Source organism: Rutilus rutilus (genome assembly GCF_951802725.1).
Source record: "Rutilus rutilus genome assembly, chromosome: 7".
In the NCBI taxonomy this organism is placed as follows: domain Eukaryota; kingdom Metazoa; phylum Chordata; class Actinopteri; order Cypriniformes; family Leuciscidae; genus Rutilus; species Rutilus rutilus.
In genome coordinates this window covers 15,974,556-15,999,371 of record NC_140221.1, presented here as the reverse complement: position 1 = coordinate 15,999,371, position 24,816 = coordinate 15,974,556, and the positions used below count along the sequence as shown (strand labels likewise).

At 44.8% G+C, this 24,816-nt stretch overlaps 1 protein-coding gene across 6 annotated transcripts in view; it reads left to right on the top strand.

The window, feature by feature from the left end:
• The window catches only part of LOC311293630 (uncharacterized protein), an 88,050-nt gene that overhangs the window by 11,964 nt on the left and 51,270 nt on the right, over nucleotides 1-24,816 (top strand). For 5 of the 6 annotated variants that reach the window (XM_084414043.1, XM_084414041.1, XM_084414042.1 and 2 more), the window contains exons 3-8: nucleotides 2,114-2,376; nucleotides 2,486-2,824; nucleotides 8,858-8,980; nucleotides 9,082-9,315; nucleotides 18,577-18,732; nucleotides 18,897-19,082. In XM_084414043.1, the coding sequence (XP_084270169.1) occupies nucleotides 2,114-2,376; nucleotides 2,486-2,824; nucleotides 8,858-8,980; nucleotides 9,082-9,315; nucleotides 18,577-18,732; nucleotides 18,897-19,082 (1,301 nt within the window). The remainder of the gene's footprint in view (nucleotides 1-2,113; nucleotides 2,377-2,485; nucleotides 2,825-8,857; nucleotides 8,981-9,081; nucleotides 9,316-18,576; nucleotides 18,733-18,896; nucleotides 19,083-24,816) is intronic. The other variant, XM_084414044.1, reaches the window with a different exon arrangement.

Genomic DNA, 24,816 nt, shown 5'->3' with positions numbered 1-24,816 from the left:
GAAAATATGATGCGTAGCCTAATAATGATTAGATCTGCATTTGGTCTTAAAGAGGCAGCAGTCTAATAAACCTGCTGACAATTGCTCCTTTAATGTGAATCAAACAACAAAAGGCAAAGAGAAAATCAGTCGCAGCTCTTGAATGAACAATTTTGGCTTTTATAAGCTTTAATCCATCTATGATATGCAGTGTTATTTTACATATGACTTTATTAGATGTCTTTTTAGCCCAGATTACTCCTGAACAGTAATGTCAGTAGACATTACTGAAATTAAAGCACTGGGTATATAATTTGTATATTTGTTTTATTGTATACTTCTTTTTTTTTTTGACCATGTAGTACAAACGTACTTTGTTTTTGGTGTCCTATGTCTTTAAAACACAAAAGCCTGCACCCTTCTGCATAACATACGTTTTATTTGTTTTGTTAAAGCATTGCTTTTTCTTTTGCTATAGATATTTATTTTACATTTCAAAATATAAAGCAATATTAATTATGTTAAAAAAAAGAACTGATAAGAATACCGTTAAAGTATTCCGGCTTCCCCCAGATGCCAAAAACATGGCATAGGTATTCCATGTTCTGGATGGTTCTGCAAAATATTATTTCAGTATAGTCATGTTGAGGGCAAAATATTACTTTCAAACCAACTCAGGAAAAACCTGTTAGAAGTCTGTATGGCTCTTTTACAAAGTTTTCGCTGTGCCATATCCATATTCCCAAGGTCCTGATTGATGCTGTGGAGACTTTCACTGTAGAAGAATAGCAGGCATTGAGGTGGAAGAAGACAGCTGAGTTTAGTCCTGGATTCAAAAACCCTTGTATAGACACTGGCTTGTCTTTGGAGTGAATGAATTCAGATTCATTCAGAAAGGCTGAGGTGCTCGATTTTCTCCCTAAGAGCCGCCGATGGATGGCTGATGTTCATAAATCCATTTGAAACAGGATTAGACTTGAACCTTTTGAAGGATTAGAACTTTAAACATTCAGAAAAAGCACTATCATTTTCCTTTCTTATACTCTAAAAAAAGCCAAATATTTGATCTGAATTCATTTCTCACTTCAATACAATGCAATTAATATGTACTTCTTACACTTTTGTTGCTGCTGTGTTTCGCTGCTGCATTCTATTATGTATTTCTCAAGCATACATTATATGTAAGGATGCACAATACAAAAATTCTGGCCAATACAGAAGATAACCGATAGATGGCCATTAATAAAAAAAAAAAAAAGTGCTACAAGTGAATTTAGGCACCATGACATTATAATGTACAGAATCAAAATGATTAATTTTTAAACTTAAATTATTAACATTTTTATAGGTCCAGCAATAATGAGCAAGCACAATTAAATATTCAACATAGTCTATTTTTTTTAACTAATATTTCCAATTCCAGACCAGTTCAGTGGTGGACTAAGTAAATAAAAGCCAGCGAAACTTCTGTGGGTCTTTTCCATTGTTTTTATATATAAACATGCATTAGATGTATGTGTTTGACTGTTGCACTCAAAGTTCAGCTTCAAAAAACACATCTTTAGTTCTTGCGTTTTTTCTATTCCACACCCTGTGCTTCAAGTTTTTAAACGCAAAGATATACTCTGTTTAAATGGCCCATTAAAGCTGTTTTGTGTAATAGTTTTGACGTTAAAATGCTATCCCAGATTACTATGCAACTAGTTGGAAGTTGTTTGTAGAATGATTCCAATAAAACTTTTATTTATAAAATATTTATAATATTTATTTTATTTATAAAATATACTTTGTAAAACCTTTAAAAGTTAAAAATGTTGTGGTTTCACATCATTGAATCAGTTGATTTAAGAGACCTAATGTCCAGTCCTCTCAATATTCTTTCTCAATACAGTTTTTTTTTTTTACTCCAAACTGTAAGATATTTAATGTTTGGTAATTTCCAATTACCACAAAAAAAGTCTAGTAGTCTAAAAGGATTTGCAATACAGCCCAGTTACCTCAATTTACACTGACACTTTATGCCATACTAGGCTAATGCCAATGAAAGTGGCCTTATGACTACAAAGCTCAAATCATATACTGAATTCAGTTTAAACTAATTTTTTATGAATTATGGTTGCTTTCCACTCTCCAGGTGTCCCGATCCTTATGCTGGCTCAGGGTGCCAGTTCCGCAACCCTTGCTACCTCTCCCCATGCAGAAATGGCGGCGTGTGCCATTTGATTACTTCTGCCAACAAAGTGGACTTTGTCTGCAACTGCAGCTTGGGCTACACGGACCGACTGTGCCTCACTCCCACCAATAACGTGTGCCTTAGCGCCCCGTGCCGAAATGGAGGCACGTGTGAACTCACCAGCATCTACAATTACAAGTGTAAATGCCCACCAGGCTGGTCAGGTAAGACCACAATCCAGTTTTAAATGAGGCATTTGAGAAGTATGAACTAAAATCTCAAAGCCAGATAGTGCAGAGCATAGTCTGACCTTAAAACACACTTATTCACTAGGTAAAAACTGCCAGCAAGCTGATCCTTGTGCCTCAAATCCTTGTGCCAACGGCGGTCAGTGTAGTCCCTTTGATTTTGACTACCTCTGCCACTGCACACCCTTCTTCTCAGGCCAAACCTGCAAACAAGACGTCAATGAGTGCGCTCAGAGTCCCTCTCCTTGCAAGAACGGTGGCGTGTGTGAGAACGAGGTGGGCACGTATCGCTGCAACTGCCCTGCGGAGTACACCGGGAAACACTGCGAGACCCTCTATCAGCCCTGTAACCCCTCTCCATGCTACCACGGGGGCACCTGCATACAGAAGGGAGAGACGAGCTACGAGTGCTCCTGTTTGCCAGGTAGGCATCCTTAATTCTTTCATAACCATTACCATTAGTTACAAGTGATAGCATTGAACTAATCATGCTACATATGCATTGAACTAATCATGCTACATATGCTTCACCCAAACTGGTAAAGCAAAGGAACTAGTTCAGGTTCCTTTCTGACTAACAAAATAATAAGAGTCCATCTTTCTTTTGATGATATTCTTTTTCTCAATGTTTATGTACTTTCTCTGGAATCATTTAATTAAAGGTATAAAGTACAGTAAATCTATTTTAAATAGAAATTCCTAAATATTATTACCCCAATCAACAAAATCTCTACCAATTACATACAATATAGCAGTAAAATTAAATGCCTGGCAAAATAATAGGGATGCAGATATATCGGCCACTATATCGGTATCGGCCGCTATATGTTCATTTTGTAATTTTATTGTTTTTGGCCTGATAAGAAAATTGTTCTATATATTACAGCCGAAAAATAAAGATGATTTCCTTCGGCTGAGACACTTCAGATGCGCACTGTTCGCCACAATGGTTTTGAATTGCTTGAAATATGATTGGAGTGCAACATCTGCAGCGCAAGTCTGTCTTATTGGCTACATTAAATTGTAGACATAACATATAATTTTATGCTTAGGACATGGCTTTTAATTGTGAGACTTTTGTTTTTGAAATCAGGCAAAAATCATATAAAAATTTGGATTTAGATTTCTCGGCCAATATATCGGTTATCAGCTTTCAAATATAAAGAATCAGTGCATTCCTACAAACTAAATAAATGAATAAACCGAATAGTATATCAAAACACATCAAAAGCATATTTTAAAAATAAATAATAAAATTAAATGGATATAAAAAATACGTAAATAAAAAATACAGTTACAATGCAGTTTGGCTTCGTGACAGAAAGTAGTGACAAAACAAAGCCACATGACATGGAAACTTATTGGTCAAAATAAAAAGCTTTAAAATAATTGCAATATTCACAGTGTTGCCTCACTATGGCAAGCTGAATCACCATGAATATATTGTGAATATTTGATATATTGCCTGGGTCTAATACTTATGTGATTATGTTTTTAGCAGACTTGTTCTAGCATATACCCTTTCCTGGCTTAACAGCTGTTTACCATGCTAACAATTCAAAGCCACGGTGTCTTAAACACCCCTCATGATTATGGGGTATATGGCTTGAATCTTGAATCTTTTTAATTACAATGAAGGCTTTAACTGAAATTAGTTACATAACAAATGAGTTCATTAAATGACGAATCAAGGCAGCCTCTTAACTTTGATCACTCAGAGGAAATCCACTCTGCTTATTTTGACTCACAAGTGTCCTGTTGACGACATCAGTTCCAGTGGCAAGACAAATGATACCGGCCTTCTGTCCGGGTCAACACTGAAGGTAGAGATTTTAGATGAGCTCAGTGAGTTTGCAATAACAACGCAGTATCAGTGTTTCCCACAACTTTGGAACATGGGATAGGCTACATTTTCCAGCATGCCCTTCTCTCAGCCTCATTTAAACCCAGTCTAGTCATAGTATCTGCACTTCCACTGCAGCTCTGTGTGTGTGTGTTTGTGTGTGAACAGACCGGCAGGAAAATATTTGCGCTTATCGTGAGGAAATGTCTGAATGACAACATCCTTATGCCTTAAAAAGGAATTAATTTTATATAATGTGATCAGTTATATCCTAACTGAACTTTTTGTGAACTCATTGTGGTTAGAGTTGGTTAAGTCGTTGTCGCTGGTGCCTCTAACAGCGTCCTGGTACTGCAAGCCTTCTCAGAAAAGGAAGATAGGGAGTTTCACAACATTTTATCCCTCTGTTTATACTGGGAAACAATCAAATTTTCATGTTTGTGTTAAAGGATCTGTGGAATCTGATATATTTAGTTCTTTGCTAGGCGACATGAATTCTGTCAGCAAACAGTTGCTCAAATATTTATCCATGTCTAGTATATTTGCATATTTGTGGGTTGCCTTTCGAGAGGTCTCTCGTATTGTGTAAGGCTAGCTTACGCTATGGGAAAACTCCTATTCTCGAGAATATTGAAGCCAATTTTTTAAAACGCAGTGCAGCTGCACAGCATACACAGATGAGCGACTAGCGCGGTCATTGGCTGTGCTGCGGCAACTGCACGAACCAAAGGCGAGACGGCTCAGACGTGCAAACCAATCATGCCGCTTCGCACCCTAGCCCGTCAGAGCCTGCCAGATTGGGCTTGGCTTATGGCTATATAAGCACCCATTCTTTGTCAAGGAACTCAGATTTTATCTCCTTCAGCAAACACTCCACTTCGCTGCCTTCGCCACCGTCGACAAGCTTTCAGCGGAACAAGCCTTCTGCTATTCAGCCCTGAGGACACCGGCTTCCTGGGTTCACCGGACGCCGCCTTCAGCCCGCTGTTCTGCTGTGCCATCCGGCGTGCCATATTCTTTAACGTTAGTGTGCTCGCTGTCGCGTCACACTTTCTAAGAGAGCAAAATTTCCGAGGCGTTGCTTCAAATGCCTCGTACCACCTGCATCTCATGCCGAGGAAAATCTGGCATCCCCGTCCCGACTTGTGGGCCCTTCATGCATGGCCTCTCAACGGGGACCCGGGTATCTCCCGGATAGGTTGCTAAAAACCATCACTGAAGCAAGAGCGCCTTCGATTTGGCGCCTCTACGCTCAGAAATGGGTGGTGTTCTCTGGCTGGTGCACAGCACGGAGCCTAGACCGTGCGAAGTACCAAGTGTACTTGCCTTTTTGCAAGAGCTCTTGGACGCGGGTCGCACCCCCTCCACGCTCAAAGTATATGTGGCGGCCATAACAGCATCTCACGCTCTTGTGGCCGGACAATCACTAGGAAGAAACAACGTCATTGTGCGCTTCCTTAAAGGGGCAAGGAGGCTAAACCCTCCCGACCCCCCTCTGTGCCTATCTGGGACCTCTCCATGGTCTTGGAAGCAATGAAGGGGGCCCCATTTGTGCTGCTTCGGTCTATGGACCTGAAGCATCTCTCGCTCAAAACCGCTCTCTTACTGGCGCTCGCTTCAGTCAAGAGAGTGGGCGACTTACATGCAGTATCAGTAAGCGCATCCTGCCTTGAGTTTGGGCCAAACGACTCCAGAGTCGTCCTTAACACTAGTAGTGCCAGAATTCCATAACTACTAGAACTGCCGCAAGCGGTCATTTTGACCGCTAGATTCCAAACTCTATATCTTTAATGATAAATACCCAATTGAGAGATTAATGCATTTATTGTATTAGGATATCTTTTAAAAACAAAACAACACCGAACTGTACATTTAAACAAGTTTAATTAAACATCTATAAATAATAATATCCGTAGATGTCCAAAATGACGGAGCAGCTTGTTTTCATGTTTACACTGTTCGATCGCGCCCGCGCCTTACACACACACACCATATTCCAGCATTGCAATCTTGACATCGCAGCCTGTTCATTATAGCCATAATAAAATATAATAATAAAATAGTCAACCTAACATATAAAAAATCCACTGCTCTGTTTAGTCAGTAGCCTACAATTCGTACCATTTTGCGCATGTGAAGATTTTTTCCGTCGATATTGGAACGTGAGTGAAGTAGCCTACAAAGCATAATAAAGAATAGTTTACCATCCAAATACATCGCAAATGTTGAAACATTTTTATTCTAATTAGAGAGTTACGTGAGCCCAACGCCGCTTACTTTCACTTTCGCTTGAAAGTAGCCTATTTCATTTTGGCTTGTTTATAGTTATTTTTTCATTCTTGTTCTGTTCTGAATATCAATCCATTTAAATGATTTGTTGTGGAATATGTTTTGTGTATTTTTTACCACATTTTATTGTTGTGTATATTGGTATATGTATAATAATACCGCGAAATTCAGTGCGGTCAATCTGACCGTCTATGGCCGAAATAGGTAAATATGTTCATTTGTTTTTTTGCCTTATGTGTAATTTATATGAAAAACATTTTAAATGAAAATACAGACACTTTTAGGAAAAGTCAGGTACCAGCAGGATTTTATTTATTTTTTCAACAAAGTTATTGCAGATATAAAATTCAAAACGGTCAAAATGACCGCCATGGCAGTTCTAGTGTTAAGCCAAGGCATGTTTATGTTCCTAAAGTGCTCTCGACTCCGTTCAGAGCACACATGTTATTTCACTAGCAGCTCTTCCCTCACCGGAGGATGAAAGAGACGCGAATTTACTCTGTCCCGTCAGGGCTCTCAGAGTTTATCTGGAGCGTTCTGCCTCATTCAGACAGTCGGAACAGCTTTTTGGATGCTTTGGCGGCCGCACCAAGGGGCTTGCCGTTTCAAAGCAAAGATTATCGCGCTGGATAGTTGATGCTATCGCGCTGGCTTATGAGTCTAAAGGCCTTCATTGCCCCTTAGGCATCAGAGCTCATTCCACGAGATGAATGGCCTCGTCTTGGGCTTGGTCAAGTGGAATACCTATTGAAGATATCTGTGCTGCGGCTGGCTGGGCCTCGCCGTCCACATTTATGAGGTATTATAACCTGGAAGTTCCTGCTTTGCAAGCGAGGGTTCTTTCAATACAAGATGTGTAAGCACAGATGTGTAAGATGTATAAGATGTGTAGGGCCCGATACATATCCGGTCCTGGCTAAATTCGAACTACGGTTCTCTTATATACAGTATATACATTATAAAGGGTTTGGCCCTCATTAGGCCCATTCCTTGTTTTTCCCTATACGAAGCCCGTCATGGAGTGGCTTTTATTGGGTTCATACTTTACTCTTCTATAAGCATCAGTCATCTTGCTTTGGGCTACTGAACAGAGTGAAGTTAAGCACGCACGGCTTTTTGAAGGGGGTTCCCATAGCGTAAGCTAGCCTTACGCGATACGAGAGACCTCTCGAATGGGAACGTCTCGGTTACTAACGTAACCTCGGTTCCCTGAGATGAGGGAACGAGTATTGCGTAACCCGCCGTGCTACTGTGCTTTGATCAGGGGATCGCTTCAGTCGATTAAACCTGAGTTCCTTGGCAAAGAATGGGTGCTTATATAACCATAAGCCACGGCCATTCTGGTGGGCTCTGGCGTGCTAGGGTGCGAAGTGGCCTGATTGGTTCGCACGTCTGAGCCGCCTCGCCATAGGTTCGTGCAGTTGCCGCAGCACAGCCAATGACCACGCTAGTCGCTCATCTGTGTATGCTGTGTAGCTGCACTGCGTTTTAAAAAATTGGCTTCAATATTCTTGAGAAAAGGAGTTTTCCCATAGCGTAAGCTAGCCTTACGCAATACTCGTTCCCTCATCTCAGGGAACCGAGGTTGCGTTAGTAACCGAGACATATATGTGTTTAGTGCTGATTTTTTAATTCACCCTGCTCGAAAGTTACAAGCTATGTTCACGTGGTTTGGATGATACTGTGAACAGCAAAAATCTCTGACATTTGAAAAAATTCAGATCTGGGCTCACTTTCATTTGTGGAATAAAATTGTATAGGTACTCTATCGTTCAAAACTTTGTGTTTGGTAAGATTTTTTTATGTTTTTGAAAGAAGTCTCTTATGCTCAGCAAGGCTGAATTTATTTGATCAAAAAGTAATATTGTAAAAATATTATTGCTGTTTTGGTTACACTTTATTTTAAGGTGTCCTTGTTACAATATAATTGTACATTTAGGTATTGAGTAATATTAACATGTACTTACTATAGAGTTAGGATTAGGGTCTTGTTTTGGGTTAGTTTAATGTAATTATTCATAATTTAGTTATTACTACTGTAAGTACATGTAACAAGGACACTGCAAAATAAAGTGTTACCACTGTTTTCTATTACGATGTATTTTAAAAATGTAATTCATTCCTGTGATGCGAAGCTGAATTTTCAGCATCATTACTCCTGTCTTTAGTGTCACATGATCCTTCTGAAATCTTTCTAATATGCTGATTTGCTGCTCAAAAATATGGCCAGTGCCTGATATGGGCATGTAAACAATCTTGTTGCTTCTGGCTTTTGAAACTAGATTTTTAAGAACATTTTTGATGAAATCGCTTCTTCCTGTCCAGGCTTTAGTGGTCAGAACTGCGAGGAGAACATTGATGACTGTCCAGACCATCGCTGCCTTAACGGAGGGACGTGTGTGGATGGAGTGAACACCTACAATTGCCAATGCAAGCCAGAGTGGACAGGTACCAACTGCCTACTCAAACCCTATCTCTGTTTAGAAAGGTACATGCTGTATTTTGCAGTGAAATTAACAGCTATATATATTTGTACATTAATTCCTCAGGTCAGTTCTGTACCAAAGATGTCAACGAGTGCGATCTGATGCCCAATTCCTGCCAGAACGGTGGTACATGCTTGAACACGCAGGGGGGATACAACTGTGTGTGTGTGAACGGCTGGACAGGGGATGACTGCAGCGAGAACATCGATGACTGCGCAAATGCTGCCTGCAATGCAGGAGCCACATGTCATGATCGGGTGGCCTCCTTCTCCTGTGAATGTCCTCACGGGCGCACAGGTGTGCATAGTTTTTTCACATGCAACTGAATCTTGTTTTGAGGCACTCATTTCTTTTATTGGAGCATTAGCTTTATGAGAGCTTTGAGCAAAACCACTGAAGATAATTTAAAGACCCTATTTTTAGTTTAATGGACCACTTATTTTACTTATTTTCTATTGAAAAAGAAGTTAAGATGGGACATATCAATTTGCTTTTTTAATCTGCTAAAATTAATTTAGTTCTTATGTACACTTGCACATAGATGATGTAAAGCTAATAGCCATGGATTAAGTGTCATGACATTATGTGTAACCAGGGCTTGACATTAACTTTTTTCCTCACTAGCCAATGTGGCTAGTGGTTTTCCAAAGTTACTAGCCACACAGCATTTTTACTAGCCACATTTTTGTTGTTGTGAAATTACCTGATAAAAGTGGACTATGGCGTGCTAAAATTTACTTGAACTAGATTTACAACCCTTTTAAATGTAAAACCATTGTTACATCCACCCAAATCAAGACCACATAAATATATAACAATACAGGTCATTATCATTAGCTCTGATAAGGTTGTGTGTAAAGCTCCTTTTTTAAAATAAAACCATGTATTATGTATTATATGTTGCCACATTGCTCCACCGGCATACAACATAACTCCAGCAGGGCAGCTAGCTGTCTCTTCGATTCTTTGTTGTCGGTCACTAGCGACAATACTCATTAGGGCTGTCAAAATTGCTCAAAAATGACCTTCGAATATTCCCTCTAAAAAAAAACACATAGCTTATATTCGAACTATTCGAACATCTGTTTGCTCATGTCAATGACGCGCATTACGTCAATAACAGGACACATTAATACAAAGAGACATAACTACTTGTATAGGTAGTTTATTTAAGTTTAAACATATTTGACAACGTATTACCTACACGAAAACAAGTAAATCAACCAATGGCCAAGACCGCAGACCTCACTCACTCTAGCTCGCTCACTCGCAGGCACTCTTTCTCTCTCTCGCCCTCCCTCAAGCTGCGTTCACACCAAACACGAATAGAGCGTCTGGCGCGAGTGTAAAGACGCGTTTACGCGTGTCTGGAGGTCTTGCGGCATGAATGAGGCGTCACGCGCTCTGTGCAGTTTAAATGAACAACAACAATAAGCAAATGTTGAGTGCTGATCAAGAGTTCTCTTACGAGAGGTTCTCTCGTATTGCGTAAGCTAGCTTACGCTGCGGGAAAGTCTCCTTTCACGAGATACTGAAGCCAAAAATTATCCTAATTTTTTAAAACTTGTCAACGCAGTGCGGCAGCCTGCAGACCTAGGGCAAGCGAGTCGCGTGCCCATTGGCTGCTCTGCGGCAACTGCAGCAGCCTATGGCTGAGCCTTGCGCGTGACGTCACGTCCAATGAGCGCGCTTGGCGCGCTTAGTGCGTCACAGCCCGTCATTAGGGGTGTGGCTTAGCGTATATAAGCAAGGAACAGAGGCTGCTTCGCTGATTTCTGTCTCTTCAGCGAAGCTCTTCGCATCGCTGATCTCCGAGGAAGCCGCCGTCGAATCCAGCGACCAGCACGCCGAGGATCTCAGCCTGAGGACGCCGGCCGCTCGCCGCCTTCAGCCTTCCCTGCCTGCTGCGCCATCCGGCATATATATCCTTTTCTGCTCTGTTTTTGTGTGTTTGTGTGTCCGCCGCGACACACTTGCATCTAAAAGAGCGCGAGGCGTTGTTTCAAATGCCTCGCACATCCTGTGGCTCGTGCAGAGCCTCGCTCAGCGACGGAGACCGCCACGTGCTGTGCGCTCTCTGCCTGGGTTTTGACCACGCTGTTCGCGCTCTCTCCGAGGGCGGCTGCGAACAGTGTGAGGAGTTACCGATGTCGACCCTACGGGCTCGACTCGCTAACTTTGAAGGAACTCCACCTTCTCCGGCCGCTTCTTCCGGGCCACGAAAGAAGAAACGTCGCTCTCAAAGGCCGCCGGAACTGGACGCTACAGCTGAGCGCTCGCCGGAACCTCTCCCGCGAGCCTCGCTCTCTCCTTCCCCCCCACCCTTCACCAACGCGCAGCGGCCGGCCACTGCCCGCACTGCCGTCGCCCTGGGGGACGATGCAGATGATGCCGCTGACAGCTGCTCTCTGCTCGCGTCCGACAGCGAGGAGTGGTCGGGCTCTCACCGCTCCGCCCCCTCGACTCTGGAGTCTTCTCGAACCCGCGCTAGTGTTGACGCAGAGCTTCTCCGCCTCCTCACTTTAGCGGTCGAGAGAATGGGACTGGATTGGTCCCCACCTAAGGAGCCGGAGCCCAATCGCCTTGACGGGTTTTTTCTGCCTAGCCGCCGCCCTGCGCCTGCCTCTAGGTCAGCACCCTTCCTGCCTGAGCTCCACGCTGAGCTCTCTAAGTCCTGGAACGCTCCGTTCTCCACCAGACTCCGCCCGCCAGTCTCCTCGGCTCTCTCCCAGGTGGACGGAGCCGCCGAGAACGGCTATAACGGCATCCCCGCCGTTGAGGATGCTGTGGCAACGCACCTTTGCCCGCCGTCTGCTAGATGGCGCTCAAAGTCTGCCCTGCCGTCTAAAGCCTGCAGGACCACCTCAGCTCTCGCCGGCCGCGCTACGGATCTCGCGCTGCGCGCTACCAAGACCGCTACTCAAGCCATCGGCAGATCCATGGCCGCGCTCACCGTCATCGACAGACATCTATGGTTGACGCTCGCGGACATGAGTGAGTCAGAGCGCGCTGTGTTTCTGAACGCACCACTCTCGCCCACCGGCCTCTTTGGCCCTGCGGTCAGCGGAATTGTGGATCGGTTCTCTGAAGTGCAGAAGGCGTCGCAGGCGATGGACCTCTTCCTGCCCCGCCGTTCGAGCTCAGCCACAGGCCGCCCTCAAACGCAGCCTCCTGTGCGCAGCTCTAACCAGCGCTCTTCCAGGCCCCCCAGCGCTTCGCAGCGACGCCAGGGCAATCGCCCCAGGTCGCGCTCGACCAGCCGTCACAGACCGCCGCCCCCACGGGGCCCGCGGCCCAAGATCGCGTTGAAGCCCGAGCCCGCGAAGTCCTCCTAGCATCCGCAAGGAGGAAAAGATGGTTGAGTCCCGCTACGGCCGGACCGCCATCAAAACGCACAGCTCTGTCAGTCCCCTATGTTCAGGCTACTGCAGCAGCACACACCACAGCCAACGAGCCAGTATTAACACTCGCTCGCCTGCACACAAACGCCGTTTTCACGGCGACCCAGATAAATCTCAAAAAGAGTATAAGTGCTTTAAGTGTAGAAAATGTGCCCACACCCATGTGCTCACTGTCTCACACAAGTACAATCCCCATGGTAACGCGCCCAGAGCGCTCTCTCATAAAGCGGCCTCACACCGCTCGAGTACTAAATGTAGTAAATGTGCCCACACTTCCGTGCTCACAACTACTCGCTGCTCGCTCTGTCACTCAGTTACCTCAAATTGCCACGGCTCAAGCCGCAGGGGTATTAAGTGTAGAAAAAGTGCCCACTCCCGTGTGCTCACTGCCTCACACAGACCAGGTTCCCATGGCAACGCGTCCAGAGCGCTATCTCTTAAAGCGGAAACTTTCCGCTCGAGTATCAAGTGTAGGGAATGTGCCCACAGCCCTGTGCTCACACCTGCCCACTGCTCGCTCTGCCAGACAGGTTGCAAACCTCATAAAGCCCCCAAACACTGGCCGTGTCATAAGTGCAAATCCCGCGCCAGCTCACGAGCACGCGCGCCCACTTTCAGACACCATAATCCCCACGCCGCTCTCGCGCCTGGGTTGTTTGACAGCAGTTCACGCTCCATCGTCCGAGATCGAGCTACTAAATTCTGCACAGTCGGCCAGCCCTGTTCTTCTGCCCTCGTGTCCGAGCATCGGCGGCGCGTGCGCCGCCCCGTCTTCTCTGATACAGGTTCCCCATCCCGCGCAACGCGGCGATCTGAACCCAGAGACCATTCGACCCCTAGCCATGCATGCAAAAGCATGGGAGGCTATTCAGGGCGCGTCAGAATGGGTGCTCAACACCATAAGACACGGTTATTCGCTCCAATTTGCTCGTCGCCCTCCGCGCTTTCTAGCGCAGACGGAAACGAAAGTGAGTTTGGAAACAGCACATCTGCTTCAAGCAGAGATATCAAAGCTGCTGCGAAAAGGGGCCATAGAACAGGTGCATCCTTCCCTGAGCGAGTCAGGCTTTTACAGCCGTTACTTCCTCGTTCCCAAGAAGGACGGAGCATTAAGACCTATTTTAGATCTGAGACATCTGAACAAGGCTCTCATGAGACGGCCGTTCAGGATGATTACAACCAGACAGATCCTCGCGCAAATTCGCCCAGGAGACTGGTTTATCTCTCTCGATCTGAAAGACGCTTATTTCCAGATCCAGATAACTCCCCGTCACAGGCCATTTTTGAGATTCGCCTTCGACGGTCGAGCTTATCAATACACAGTCCTGCCGTTCGGCCTGTCTTTAGCACCCCGTACATTTACGAAATGCATGGACACGGCTCTCGCTCCCCTGAGGAGTCAGGGAATGCGAATTCTGAACTACTTGGACGATTGGCTCGTTCTAGCGCAGTCAGAGACAGAACTTGTGTCTCACAGAACAGCGCTACTCGACCACCTGGAGGGTCTAGGCCTGGCGGTCAACTGGACCAAGAGCTCGCTCTCGCCCCGGCAGTCGATTTCCTTTCTCGGAATAGATCTGGACTCGGTGGCGATGACGGCCAGATTGTCGGAGCAGCGCGCGCGCCGCATCCAGCGCCTCGCTGCATCCTTCAAAGAAGGCGACCGGGTTCCCCTGAAGGCATTTCAGCGCATTCTGGGGCATATGGCCTCAGCTGCAGCAGTGCTTCAGCTGGGTTTACTGCGCATGCGCCCGCTTCAACGCTGGCTGAGAACGCGCGTATCCCATCGAGCCTGGGCGACCGGCGGCTCGCTAATCAGAGTGACTCAGGTCTGTGTCTCAGCCCTGCAGCCCTGGCTAGCAGCCGAATGGTATCACACGGGAGTGAATATGGGAGTGGTTTCACACCGGAAAGTTGTCTCAACAGACGCGTCCAACCTAGGTTGGGGAGCGCTCTTCGAAGGCAGACCGGTCTTTGGCCACTGGTCAGACCAGGAGAATCTCCTACACATAAACTGTCTAGAGATGCTCGCGGTCGAGAAAGCGCTCATGCACTTCCTCCCTTTCCTCCATGGTCACCATGTTCTAGTCCGCACGGACAACACTTCAGTAGTGGCCTATGTGAACCGCCAGGGCGGTGTCAGATCAAAGCAACTCTGCGCCCTGACGGAACGCCTCCTCGTATGGGCTCAGCACTCTCTGCGCTCTCTGAGAGCATCGCATGTGCCTGGCCATCTGAACGAGGGTCCCGACAGACTGTCCAGGGACAACGTTCCCCCTGGGGAGTGGTCTCTACACCCCCAAACAGTCCTGTCGCTGTGGCGCCGCTTTGGCAGAGCGAAAGTCGACCTCTTTGCGTCAAAAGACAACGCACACTGCCCAGCGTTCTTTTCGAAGAGCGAGGACGCGCTGGCCCAGTCTTGGCCCAGCGGCCCGCTATATGCGTTTCCACCAGTCTCTCTGCTGCCTCAGGTCATCGAGAGAGTCAGGAAAGCGCGCCACACAGTGCTCCTCATAGCCCCGTTCTGGGAGAACCAAGCTTGGTTCCCGGAACTCATACAATTGGCAGACTCAGCCCCTTGGCCGATTCCGGTGCGGAGAGACCTTCTCTCTCAAGCCCGCGGCTCGATTTGGCATCCCCACCCAGAGCACTGGTCTCTGCATGCATGGAGCCTCAACAATTACATGCTGATCTACCAGAAGGGGTGATGAACACGATCATACAATCTAGAGCCCCCTCCACGAGGCGGCTCTACACGTCTAAATGGTCTGTGTTTAACAAATGGTGCACTACCAAAGGGCTCAATCCACAGACATGTGGGGTCTCGCAAGTATTGTGCTTCCTTCAAGAGCTACTGGACGCGGGCAGGTCCCCCTCCACGCTCAAAGTTTATGTCGCGGCCATTTCTACGCTCTCTGTTTCAGAGCCGGGCCGCGCATTAGGAAGGAACGAGTTTGTCATCCGCTTCCTTAGAGGAGCGAGGAGGATGAACCCCCCGCGACCCCCTTCGGTTCCTATGTGGGATCTTTCACTGGTCTTAGACGCACTGAAAGCACATCCCTTTGAACCCTTAGAAACTGTGGATATGAAATACCTCACGCTCAAAACCGTTTTTCTGATAGCACTGTCTTCAGTAAAACGTGTGGGAGACCTTCACGCGTTATCCACTAACGCTGCGTGCCTCGAGTTCGGACCCAATGACTCTAAAGTTATTCTCAGACCGAGGCATGGGTACGTCCCAAAAATTTTGGGCACTCCCTTCAGAGCGCAGGTCATTTCCCTTTCAGCCCTGCCGAATACTGGCTGCGAGGCAGATAGTCACCTCCTCTGCCCAGTTAGGGCGCTGAGAAGCTATATTTCGCGCTCCGCCGCCTTCAGGCGTTCAGAGCAGCTTTTTGTTTCGTTTGGTGGGCGCAACAAGGGTCTCGCCGCCTCGAAACACACCCTGTCCAGATGGATAGTCGATGCTATCGCAGCTGCTTACGCATCTAAAAACCTGCAGTGCCCCTTGGGCATTCGGGCACACTCCACCAGAGGCATGTCCTCATCGTGGGCGTGGTCCAGTGGGATTCCCATTCATGACATTTGTGCAGCGGCAGGCTGGGCCTCCCCCTCCACATTTGTTAGGTTTTACAACCTGGAAGTCCCCGCTTTGCAGGCCAAAGTGCTATCAGTCTAAGTCTCGCGTAAGCCAGCCCACTGTCTGTGCGCGGGCTACGCTGCTGATTTAGCTCTACTGGTTGAGCTACACTATATGGAAGTGTTAGTTGGACCGGCTGTGCCGCTCCCTGCCCCATATTATGTGCTTATGTACTGTGGTATCTTGGCCGCCCAGCTCCGCTTCGCGTCCCCTGGGCTCCCCATGGGAATTCATTCAGGATGCTGGGCGCGCGCACGGCGTTGACAAAGGTGTTCCCGCAGCGTAAGCTAGCTTACGCAATACGAGAGAACCTCTCGTAAGAGAACGTACTCGGTTACTAACGTAACCTCTGTTCTCTCTAGAGAGGGAACGAGTATTGCGTAACCCGCCGTGCTCTCGCCACGAGCTCATTTTCGCTTCATGCGACAGAAACCAGCGAAGCAGCCTCTGTTCCTTGCTTATATACGCTAAGCCACACCCCTAATGACGGGCTGTGACGCACTAAGCGCGCCAAGCGCGCTCATTGGACGTGACGTCACGCGCAAGGCTCAGCCATAGGCTGCTGCAGTTGCCGCAGAGCAGCCAATGGGCACGCGACTCGCTTGCCCTAGGTCTGCAGGCTGCCGCACTGCGTTGACAAGTTTTAAAAAATTAGGATAATTTTTGGCTTCAGTATCTCGTGAAAGGAGACTTTCCCGCAGCGTAAGCTAGCTTACGCAATACTCGTTCCCTCTCTAGAGAGAACAGAGGTTACGTTAGTAACCGAGTACGTTTTGTGCAAGCAATTTAAGGTCGCGACTCTTATATAGCAGGCTTCATTCAGTGATTGAAACAAATATTATTAACATTAATTGAAGTTTTACAGTAGAACCGACATTGAACGCTCCGAGCGAGCTGTGCTGTGGTAAACATGGAACTTTTCCTTGACATGAAACGGTAAATAATCAAACCAGTGGAAGCCTGCAGTGCATGAAACTGCTGTATCTACCTTATTCATGCAATATCTATTCAGTCAGTACAGTAGCCTACACTTCAGAAATGTTTCTGTTTAACGTTAAATAAAATGATCCCTCAGGCAGCGCGCCCACTCGCAAAGCAGACAGCCGCGCCTCTGCTACCGCGGGCGTTTTTCCACATTCGAATATTAATTTTCACCTTCGAAATTCTGTTTTTTAAAACTATTCGAATATATATTCTAATTTAGAATATTCGTTGACAGCCCTATGGGATTTGTAGTGTCGTAGTGTCACACTTATTTCAGATGCCTTTTGAAAAGACTACAATTATTCAACCCGCCAAAGTGGCTAGTTGGAGTGACTGCGTTACCCGCCACGAGCAAAATCCACCCGCATTTGGCGGGTTGGCGGGTGTTAATGTCAAGCCCTGTGTGTAACACTTTATTTTACAGTGTTCTTGTTACACATCTTACATGTAGTTGCTATAGTAAATACTATAAATTGTGCATAATTGCATGCAACTAACCTAAACCACACCTAATCAGGGTTTGGTATCATGCGTGTGGAGTTCAGCAGTGTCATGTAACGCAGTCACTCCTACTAGCCAATTTGGCAGGTTGAATTATACATATAATATATGCATGTTTCAGTTGTAGTCTTTTAAAAATCATCTGAAATAATAAACTAAGTGCAATTTAGTGTTGTCAATAATATAGATTTTTCAATAAATATCGATACCGAAATATCTGAAACGCTTCCAATACAAATTTTCCGCAGAATTGATACATGATACAAGCTGTGCTTTCTCATCTCTCTGACAGTGAGTTGACACACAAACCTGCCTCCCCTCTCTCACTCGTCTCATCTGCTTGGAATGAATTGCCCGGGCATATGATTGCGCATATTGTGCATAATTTTACTCATTCCTTCAGCTTTTGTGCTTTTGTGCCTCTCAGTACTAAATTGAGTTCTTTTTCACTGCTTATTGCACTTAAACAGTCAAAAACACACAAAATAATGTAAAAAAAAATGCTGGTTTTGGCGAGTATTCATGTAAACACAGTCAGTTATGTTTTAAGTGCATGTAAAGAGTTGAGAAAGAAAATGCATGTGTAACAGTATAATGGATCTGTGCGTCAGGTCTTAAAGTGACAGCAGCCTAATATGCTTGCTGCCAAATTATGAGATAATATAAAAAAATATCTAAATGACAGATTTACCCAATGGTATTGATGCCAAAATTGTGGCCAGTGAAAATGTTGATATAGCTGATATCTTTGGAAAACCACTAGCCACAGTGGCTGGGGAGCAAAAAAGTTAATGTCAAGCCCCGAACCTAACCCTATAGTCAGTACATGTAGTTAAATTATTATTACTCAGTACTTAAATGTATAATTACACTGTAACACGGACACCTTAAAATAAAGTGTAACCAACATTTGTTTCGATTTCATGAGGTCTTTAAAACCTGCCATGCTGTTTAAATAGGAGACATTTACTCATTTTTATTGTCATAAATTTCTGTACAAGCTAATTTTTATTGTGTGTATCAATGTCTTAGGTCTGCTGTGTCACCTGGATGATGCTTGCATTAGTAACCCATGTCAGAAAGGCTCAAACTGTGACACCAACCCAATCAACGGCAAGGCCATCTGTACCTGTCCTCCGGGTTATGTTGGCCCAGCCTGTGACCGAGACCTTGACGAATGCTCACTGGGTGAGTAATGGCTTCTTTAAAAAAAACACCTGAATAAAATGAACACTTGAACAACACAGAAACCACCCAGAACACCCTAGCAACCACTTAAAACACCCTGCCAACCTGAATGTATTAGTGATCGAATGATGGATTTTTAAAGGCGTTTTGTGTCTCTTTTTTAGGTGCAAACCCTTGTAAACATGCTGGAAAGTGTATAAACACAAAAGGTTCCTTCCAGTGTAAATGTCTGCAGGGATATGTGGGTGCTCGATGTGAACTGGACATAAACGAGTGCATGTCCAGCCCATGCCAGAATGATGCTACCTGTTTGGATCAAATTGGAGGCTTCCATTGCATCTGTATGCCAGGTAATCCAAAAAATCTGCTGCATTTGGTTTTGGACACAGTCTATATCCAAATGCTCACTATATATTACCTCATACTGGTGATGTCATTACCTCACATGACCAACCTGTGATCCAATTAATAGCTTTTTTTTTGGCTGTAGCTCTAATTATACTGATGCCTGTCTACATAAAGCTGATATATACTGTGTTTCATATAGACAAAAGAAACACTAATAGCATCACTAAGGCAGTCTGAATTATCTGGCTAAATCTGAAACTAATCATGCTACATATGCTTCACCCAAACTGGCAAAGCAAAGGAACTAGTTAAGGTTCCTTTCTGACTAACAAAATAAGAGTCCATCTTTCTATCTTTTGATGATATTCTTTTTCTCAATGTTTATGTACTTTCTCTGGAATCATTTAATGAAAGGTATAAAGTACAGTAAATCTAGTTCAAATTGAAATTCCTAAATATTATTACCCAAAATCAACAAAATCTCTACCAATTACATACAATATAGCAGTAAAATATTGTTATTGTCATCGTTATTGGCCTGATAAGAAAATTTGGTCGATATATTACAGCCGATAAATAAAGATTATTTCCTTTGGCTGAGACACTTCAGATGCGCACTGTTCGCCGCAATGGTTTTGAATTGCTTGAAATATGTGCAACAAGTGCAGCGCAAGTCTGTCATATTGACTACATGAAATTATAGACATAATATATAATTTTGTGCTTAGGACATGGCTTTTAATTGTGAGACTTTTGTTTTTGGAATCAGGAAAAATCATATACAAATTTGGATTTAGATTTCTCGGCCAATATATCGGTTATCGGCTTTCAAATATAAAGAATCGGTGCATCCCTACAAACTAAATAAATGAATCAACTGAATAGTATATCAAAACACAAAAGCATAATTTAAAAATAAATAATAAAATTAAATGGATATAAAAATACGTAAATAAAAAATACAGTTACCAATGCAGTTTGGCTTCGTGACAGAAAGTAGTGACAACACAAAGCCACATGACATGGAAACTTATTGGTCAAAATAAAAAGCTTTAAAATAATTGCAATATTCACAGTGTTGCCTTATTTTATTTGGCCAGCTGAATCACCATGAATATATTGTAAATATTTGATATATTGCCTGGGTCTAATACTTATGTGTGTCATGAACTGGTATCCTTCTCTATCTCTTCCTCCCTCTTCTGGTCACACACTCACATACACACACACACACACACACACACACACACACACACACACACACACACACACACACACACACACACACACACACACACACACACACACACACACACACACACCCTCTGTTACACTCCCACACACACATCTCCATTACACACACACACACACACACACACACCCTCTGTTACACTCCCACACACACATCTCCATTACACACGTTATTTTAATTTAATACTGTGAAGCTGCTTTGATACAATCTGTATTGTGAAAAGCGCTATACAAATATACTTGACTTGACTTGACTTGACTTGACACACACATACCCACACGCCTTCATTCATACTCAGCTGTTTCTCATTATCCTGTTTCTATTACACTCATCTCTTCCACACCTGTCCCCTCTTTCTCTCTGATTAGCGTTACTACTTCTAGTTCCCTTTTCTCCTTTCTCCTCTGCCAGATTATTAACTACGGTTACGTATGCATCAGTACTCTCAACCAAACTCTCTCCTGGTCTTGTCCTGCCTGATGCGGTCTTGTCTCGTCGACCTTTTCTGGCTATATGTATGCTAACCTGTGCTTTGCCCAGCTACCCTGCTGTTGAAGGCTGTGATCGGTCCGGTGTCTCGTCTATCTGCTGCTGCTGCCGGTTTCGCTCTGTGAACTCTCGCGGACTTTCTTACCCAGCCCAGGGTCTACTGCTGTTTATGTTGCCATTTATCAAGGAGTACTTTTCAGTTTGAAAGCCCATTTGCGGCTCATTTCCTTTGTTACATTAAAAGACTATTTACCTGCTATCGCTCTTGGGTCCTCTCTTCTCCCTTGTGACATTGTGATTATGTATTTAGCAGACTTGTTCTAGCATATACCCTTTCCTGGCTTAACAGTTGTTTGCCATGCTAACAATTAAAAGCCACGATGTCTTAAACATCCCTTATGATTATGGGGTATATGGCTTGAATCTTGAATCTTTTTAATTACAATGAAGGCTTTAACTGACATTAGTTACATAACAAATGAGTTCATTAAATGACGAATCAAGGCAGCCTTTTAACTTTGATCACTCAGAGGAAATCCACTCTGCTTATTTTGACTCAAAAGTGTCCTGTTGACGACATCAGTTCCAGTGGCAAGACAAATGATATCGGCCTTCTGTCCGGGTCAACACTGAAGGTAGAGATTTTAGATGAGCTCAGTGAGTTTGCAATTACAACGCAGTATCAGTGTTTCCCACAACTTTGGAACATGGGATAGGCTATGTTTTCCAGCATGCCCTTCTCTCAGCCTCATTTAAACCCAGTCTAGTCATAGTATCTGCACTTCCACTGCAGCTCTGTGTGTGTGTGTGTGTGTGTGTGTGTGTGTGTGTGTGTTTGTGTGTGCTTGTCTCCTGTCACTACTTTGGACCTGAATGGAACTCTTATCATGTCAGACAAACATAACCTAAACCTCAGCTGTGAGGAAACATCACTAAAGTAATTTCTCACTTTTTTTATTCCATGTATTCTTGGGTTTTGAAAAAGGAATTAATTTTATATAATGTGATCAGTTATTAAATATATCCTAACTGAACTTTTTGGAGTTAAATCGTAGGAAATTGTTGTTAGAGTCGGTTAACCCATACAGAAAAAAAAATATATATATATTGCAATATATTTTAAAGTGTCAAAAATATATGTGGCATATATTCCAAATACATTGTTGTTCACTTATATTTATCATTTTGAAATATATTCTGAAATATAACAAAAATATATGATGTTAAGTGTGAAATTCTGTATATTTACATTTATAACATGTAAAATATATGACAAAATATATGGTCATAAAATGTTTAGCTTGCTAAAGAAGGCTCGAAAATGTATTTTGATCATAGTAATTCCTCTACACAACAGTAGGCTACCATATTTCACTACTGTATTATGACACACAGCTATAATAAATACTGTACTTACATTTAAATGACTGCAATGTAAAATGACAGATAGTTGCTTTCCTAGGACTATTAGGCCATATTAGGTGGCACGTACCTAACACTAAGTGCAATTATTAGATTTATTGTTGTTTTATATATTTCAAATGAAACAATTTGCAAAAGTTAAAACATATATGAACATATATATTTAACTAAAATATATTTATTGGGCCAATTTCAAATATTTGCATATATTCCAAAAATATATTTTGAAAATATATTTCAAATATATTTATTTTGTGTATGGGAATTCATTGTCGTTGGTGCCTCTAACAGAGCCCTGGTACTGCCAGCTGTCTCAGAAAAGGAAGACCGTTGACCGCAACAACAGTAACGACTGTTTTCGAATGTAATAGGGAGTTTCACAACATTTTATCCCTCTGTTTATACAAATTTTCATGTTTGTGTTAAAGGATCTGTGCTGTGCAGTCTGATATAAATATTTAGTTCTTTGCAAGGCGACATGAATTCTGTCAGCAAACAGTTGCTCAAATATTTATCCATGTTTAGTATATTTGAACTTATGGGTTCCCTTTCAAGAGGTCTCTCGAATTGCGTAAGGCTAGCTTACGCTATGGGAAAACTCCTTTTCTCGAGAATATTGAAGCCAATTTTTTAAAACGCAGTGCAGCTGCACAGCATACACAGATGAGCGACTAGCGCGGTCATTGTCTGTGCTGCGGCAACTGCCCGAATCAATGGCGAGGCGGCTCAGACGTGCGAACCAATCAGGCCGCTTCGCACCCTAGCGCGTCAGAGCCTGCCAGAATGGGCTTGGCTTATGGCTATATAAGCACCCATTCTTTACCAAGGAACTCAGATTTTATCTCCTTCAGCGAACACTCCACTTCGCTGATTTCTGGATAGAAGCCTTCACCGCTGTCGACAAGCTTTCAGCGGTACAAGCCTTCTGCTATTCAGCCCTGAGGATGCCGGCTTCCTGGGTTCACTGGACACCACCTTCAGCCTGCTGTTCTGCTGTGCCATCCGGTGCGCCATATTCTTTAATGCTAGTGTGCTCGCAGTCACGTCACACTTTCTAAGAGAGCTAAATTTCCAGGGCGTTGCTTCAAATGCCTCGCACCACCTGCGTCTCATGCCGAGGCCCTCTCTTCGGCGGGGACCGTCACATTCTCTGCGCTTCCTGTCTAGGCCGCGACCATGTGGAAGCTTCACTCGCCAAGGGCGGCTGCCCTGAGTGCAACATGATGGATCTCCCCACCCTGCGGGCTCGACTGGCTGTTTTCTCTCTCCCTTTGCTCGAGCCACGCAAAAAGAAGCGCCGTTCTCAAAGGATGCCAGAGCGGATGGATCGACCCAGTCCCCACGTGCCTCGCTCTCTCCCAGAGAAACTCCCTCACCGGTCCTGTTTACACATAATAGCCAACCAGCGCCCCTCTCTGCGAGTGGCAGGTCTCGTCTCTTTCGGGGCATCAGACGAGGAGGGCGAAAAGGATGACAGCCTTTCCATCGCTGCATCTGAATGCGACGAGTCGACGGGCTTCGTTTCAGGCCCCTCTCCATCAACACAAGCCAGCGCGAGAACGAGCATCGATGCAGAGCTTCTCCGTGTGCTCACCAAGGCCTTTGAAAACCTTGTGCTCGAGTGGTCTTTGCCCGATGAGCCCACACGTAGCAGGCTTGATGAGTGGTTCCTGCAGGGGCGCCGGCAGGCCCTTCAGCAGAGACCCGCCCCCTTCTTCCCAGAAGTGCATGACGAGCTGACGAAATCGTGGAAGGCGCCACACTCAGCTTGCTTAAAGCCTTCCTTCTCCTCGACACTCTCTACCGTAGACGGTGCTCTGGAGAAAGGCTATGTGGCGATTCCTCCCCTCAAGGAGTTTGGCTGATATGAAGGACGCAGATAGGGCAGCTTTTCTGGACTCACCTATCTCCACCACCGGCCTTTTCAGCCCAGCAGTCAAAGGGTTCGTGGAGCGCTACACTGAGGTTCAGAAAGCGTCACAAGCTATGCATCACTTTCTCCCAAAATGCTCCAGCTCTGCTTCGAGCCGCCAGAAGAAGGCACCACCTCCTCAGCAGGTAAAATCAGCGCCTCCGGTCTCCCAGCCCCGCCCAGCGGCCGAAGTCCGTCACTGCTCTCGCTCTGCAAAGCGCCAGCAGTTCCCTGAGAGGCGGGGACCCCGACCCAAGATTGTGTTGGACCCCGAGCCTCGTAAGCCTTCCTAGCCTTAGGAAGAAAGAGAGAGAGTTTGAATCCCGCCGAGGCCGGGCCACTCTCCAAAAAGCGTCGTTGCAGTAAATGGGTCTGTTATAAAACACGCACACCTGCAAACAAACGCAGTTTTTACGGCGACACAAATAAAGCACGAAAAGAGCTTTTTTCTGTCTGTCATATGTAGGTCACATGCCCACGATAAAGTATGCAGCCCTACACACAAGCACTGTTCCCACAGTATTAACCTGTCCTCCAGCTCACGCTGGGGATGCAATAAATGCAGGTCATGTGTCCACTATACAATACGCACCCCTGCACACAAGCGCTGTTCCCACAGTATCAAACTCTCCTCCAGCTCACGCTGGAAGGGTAATGAATG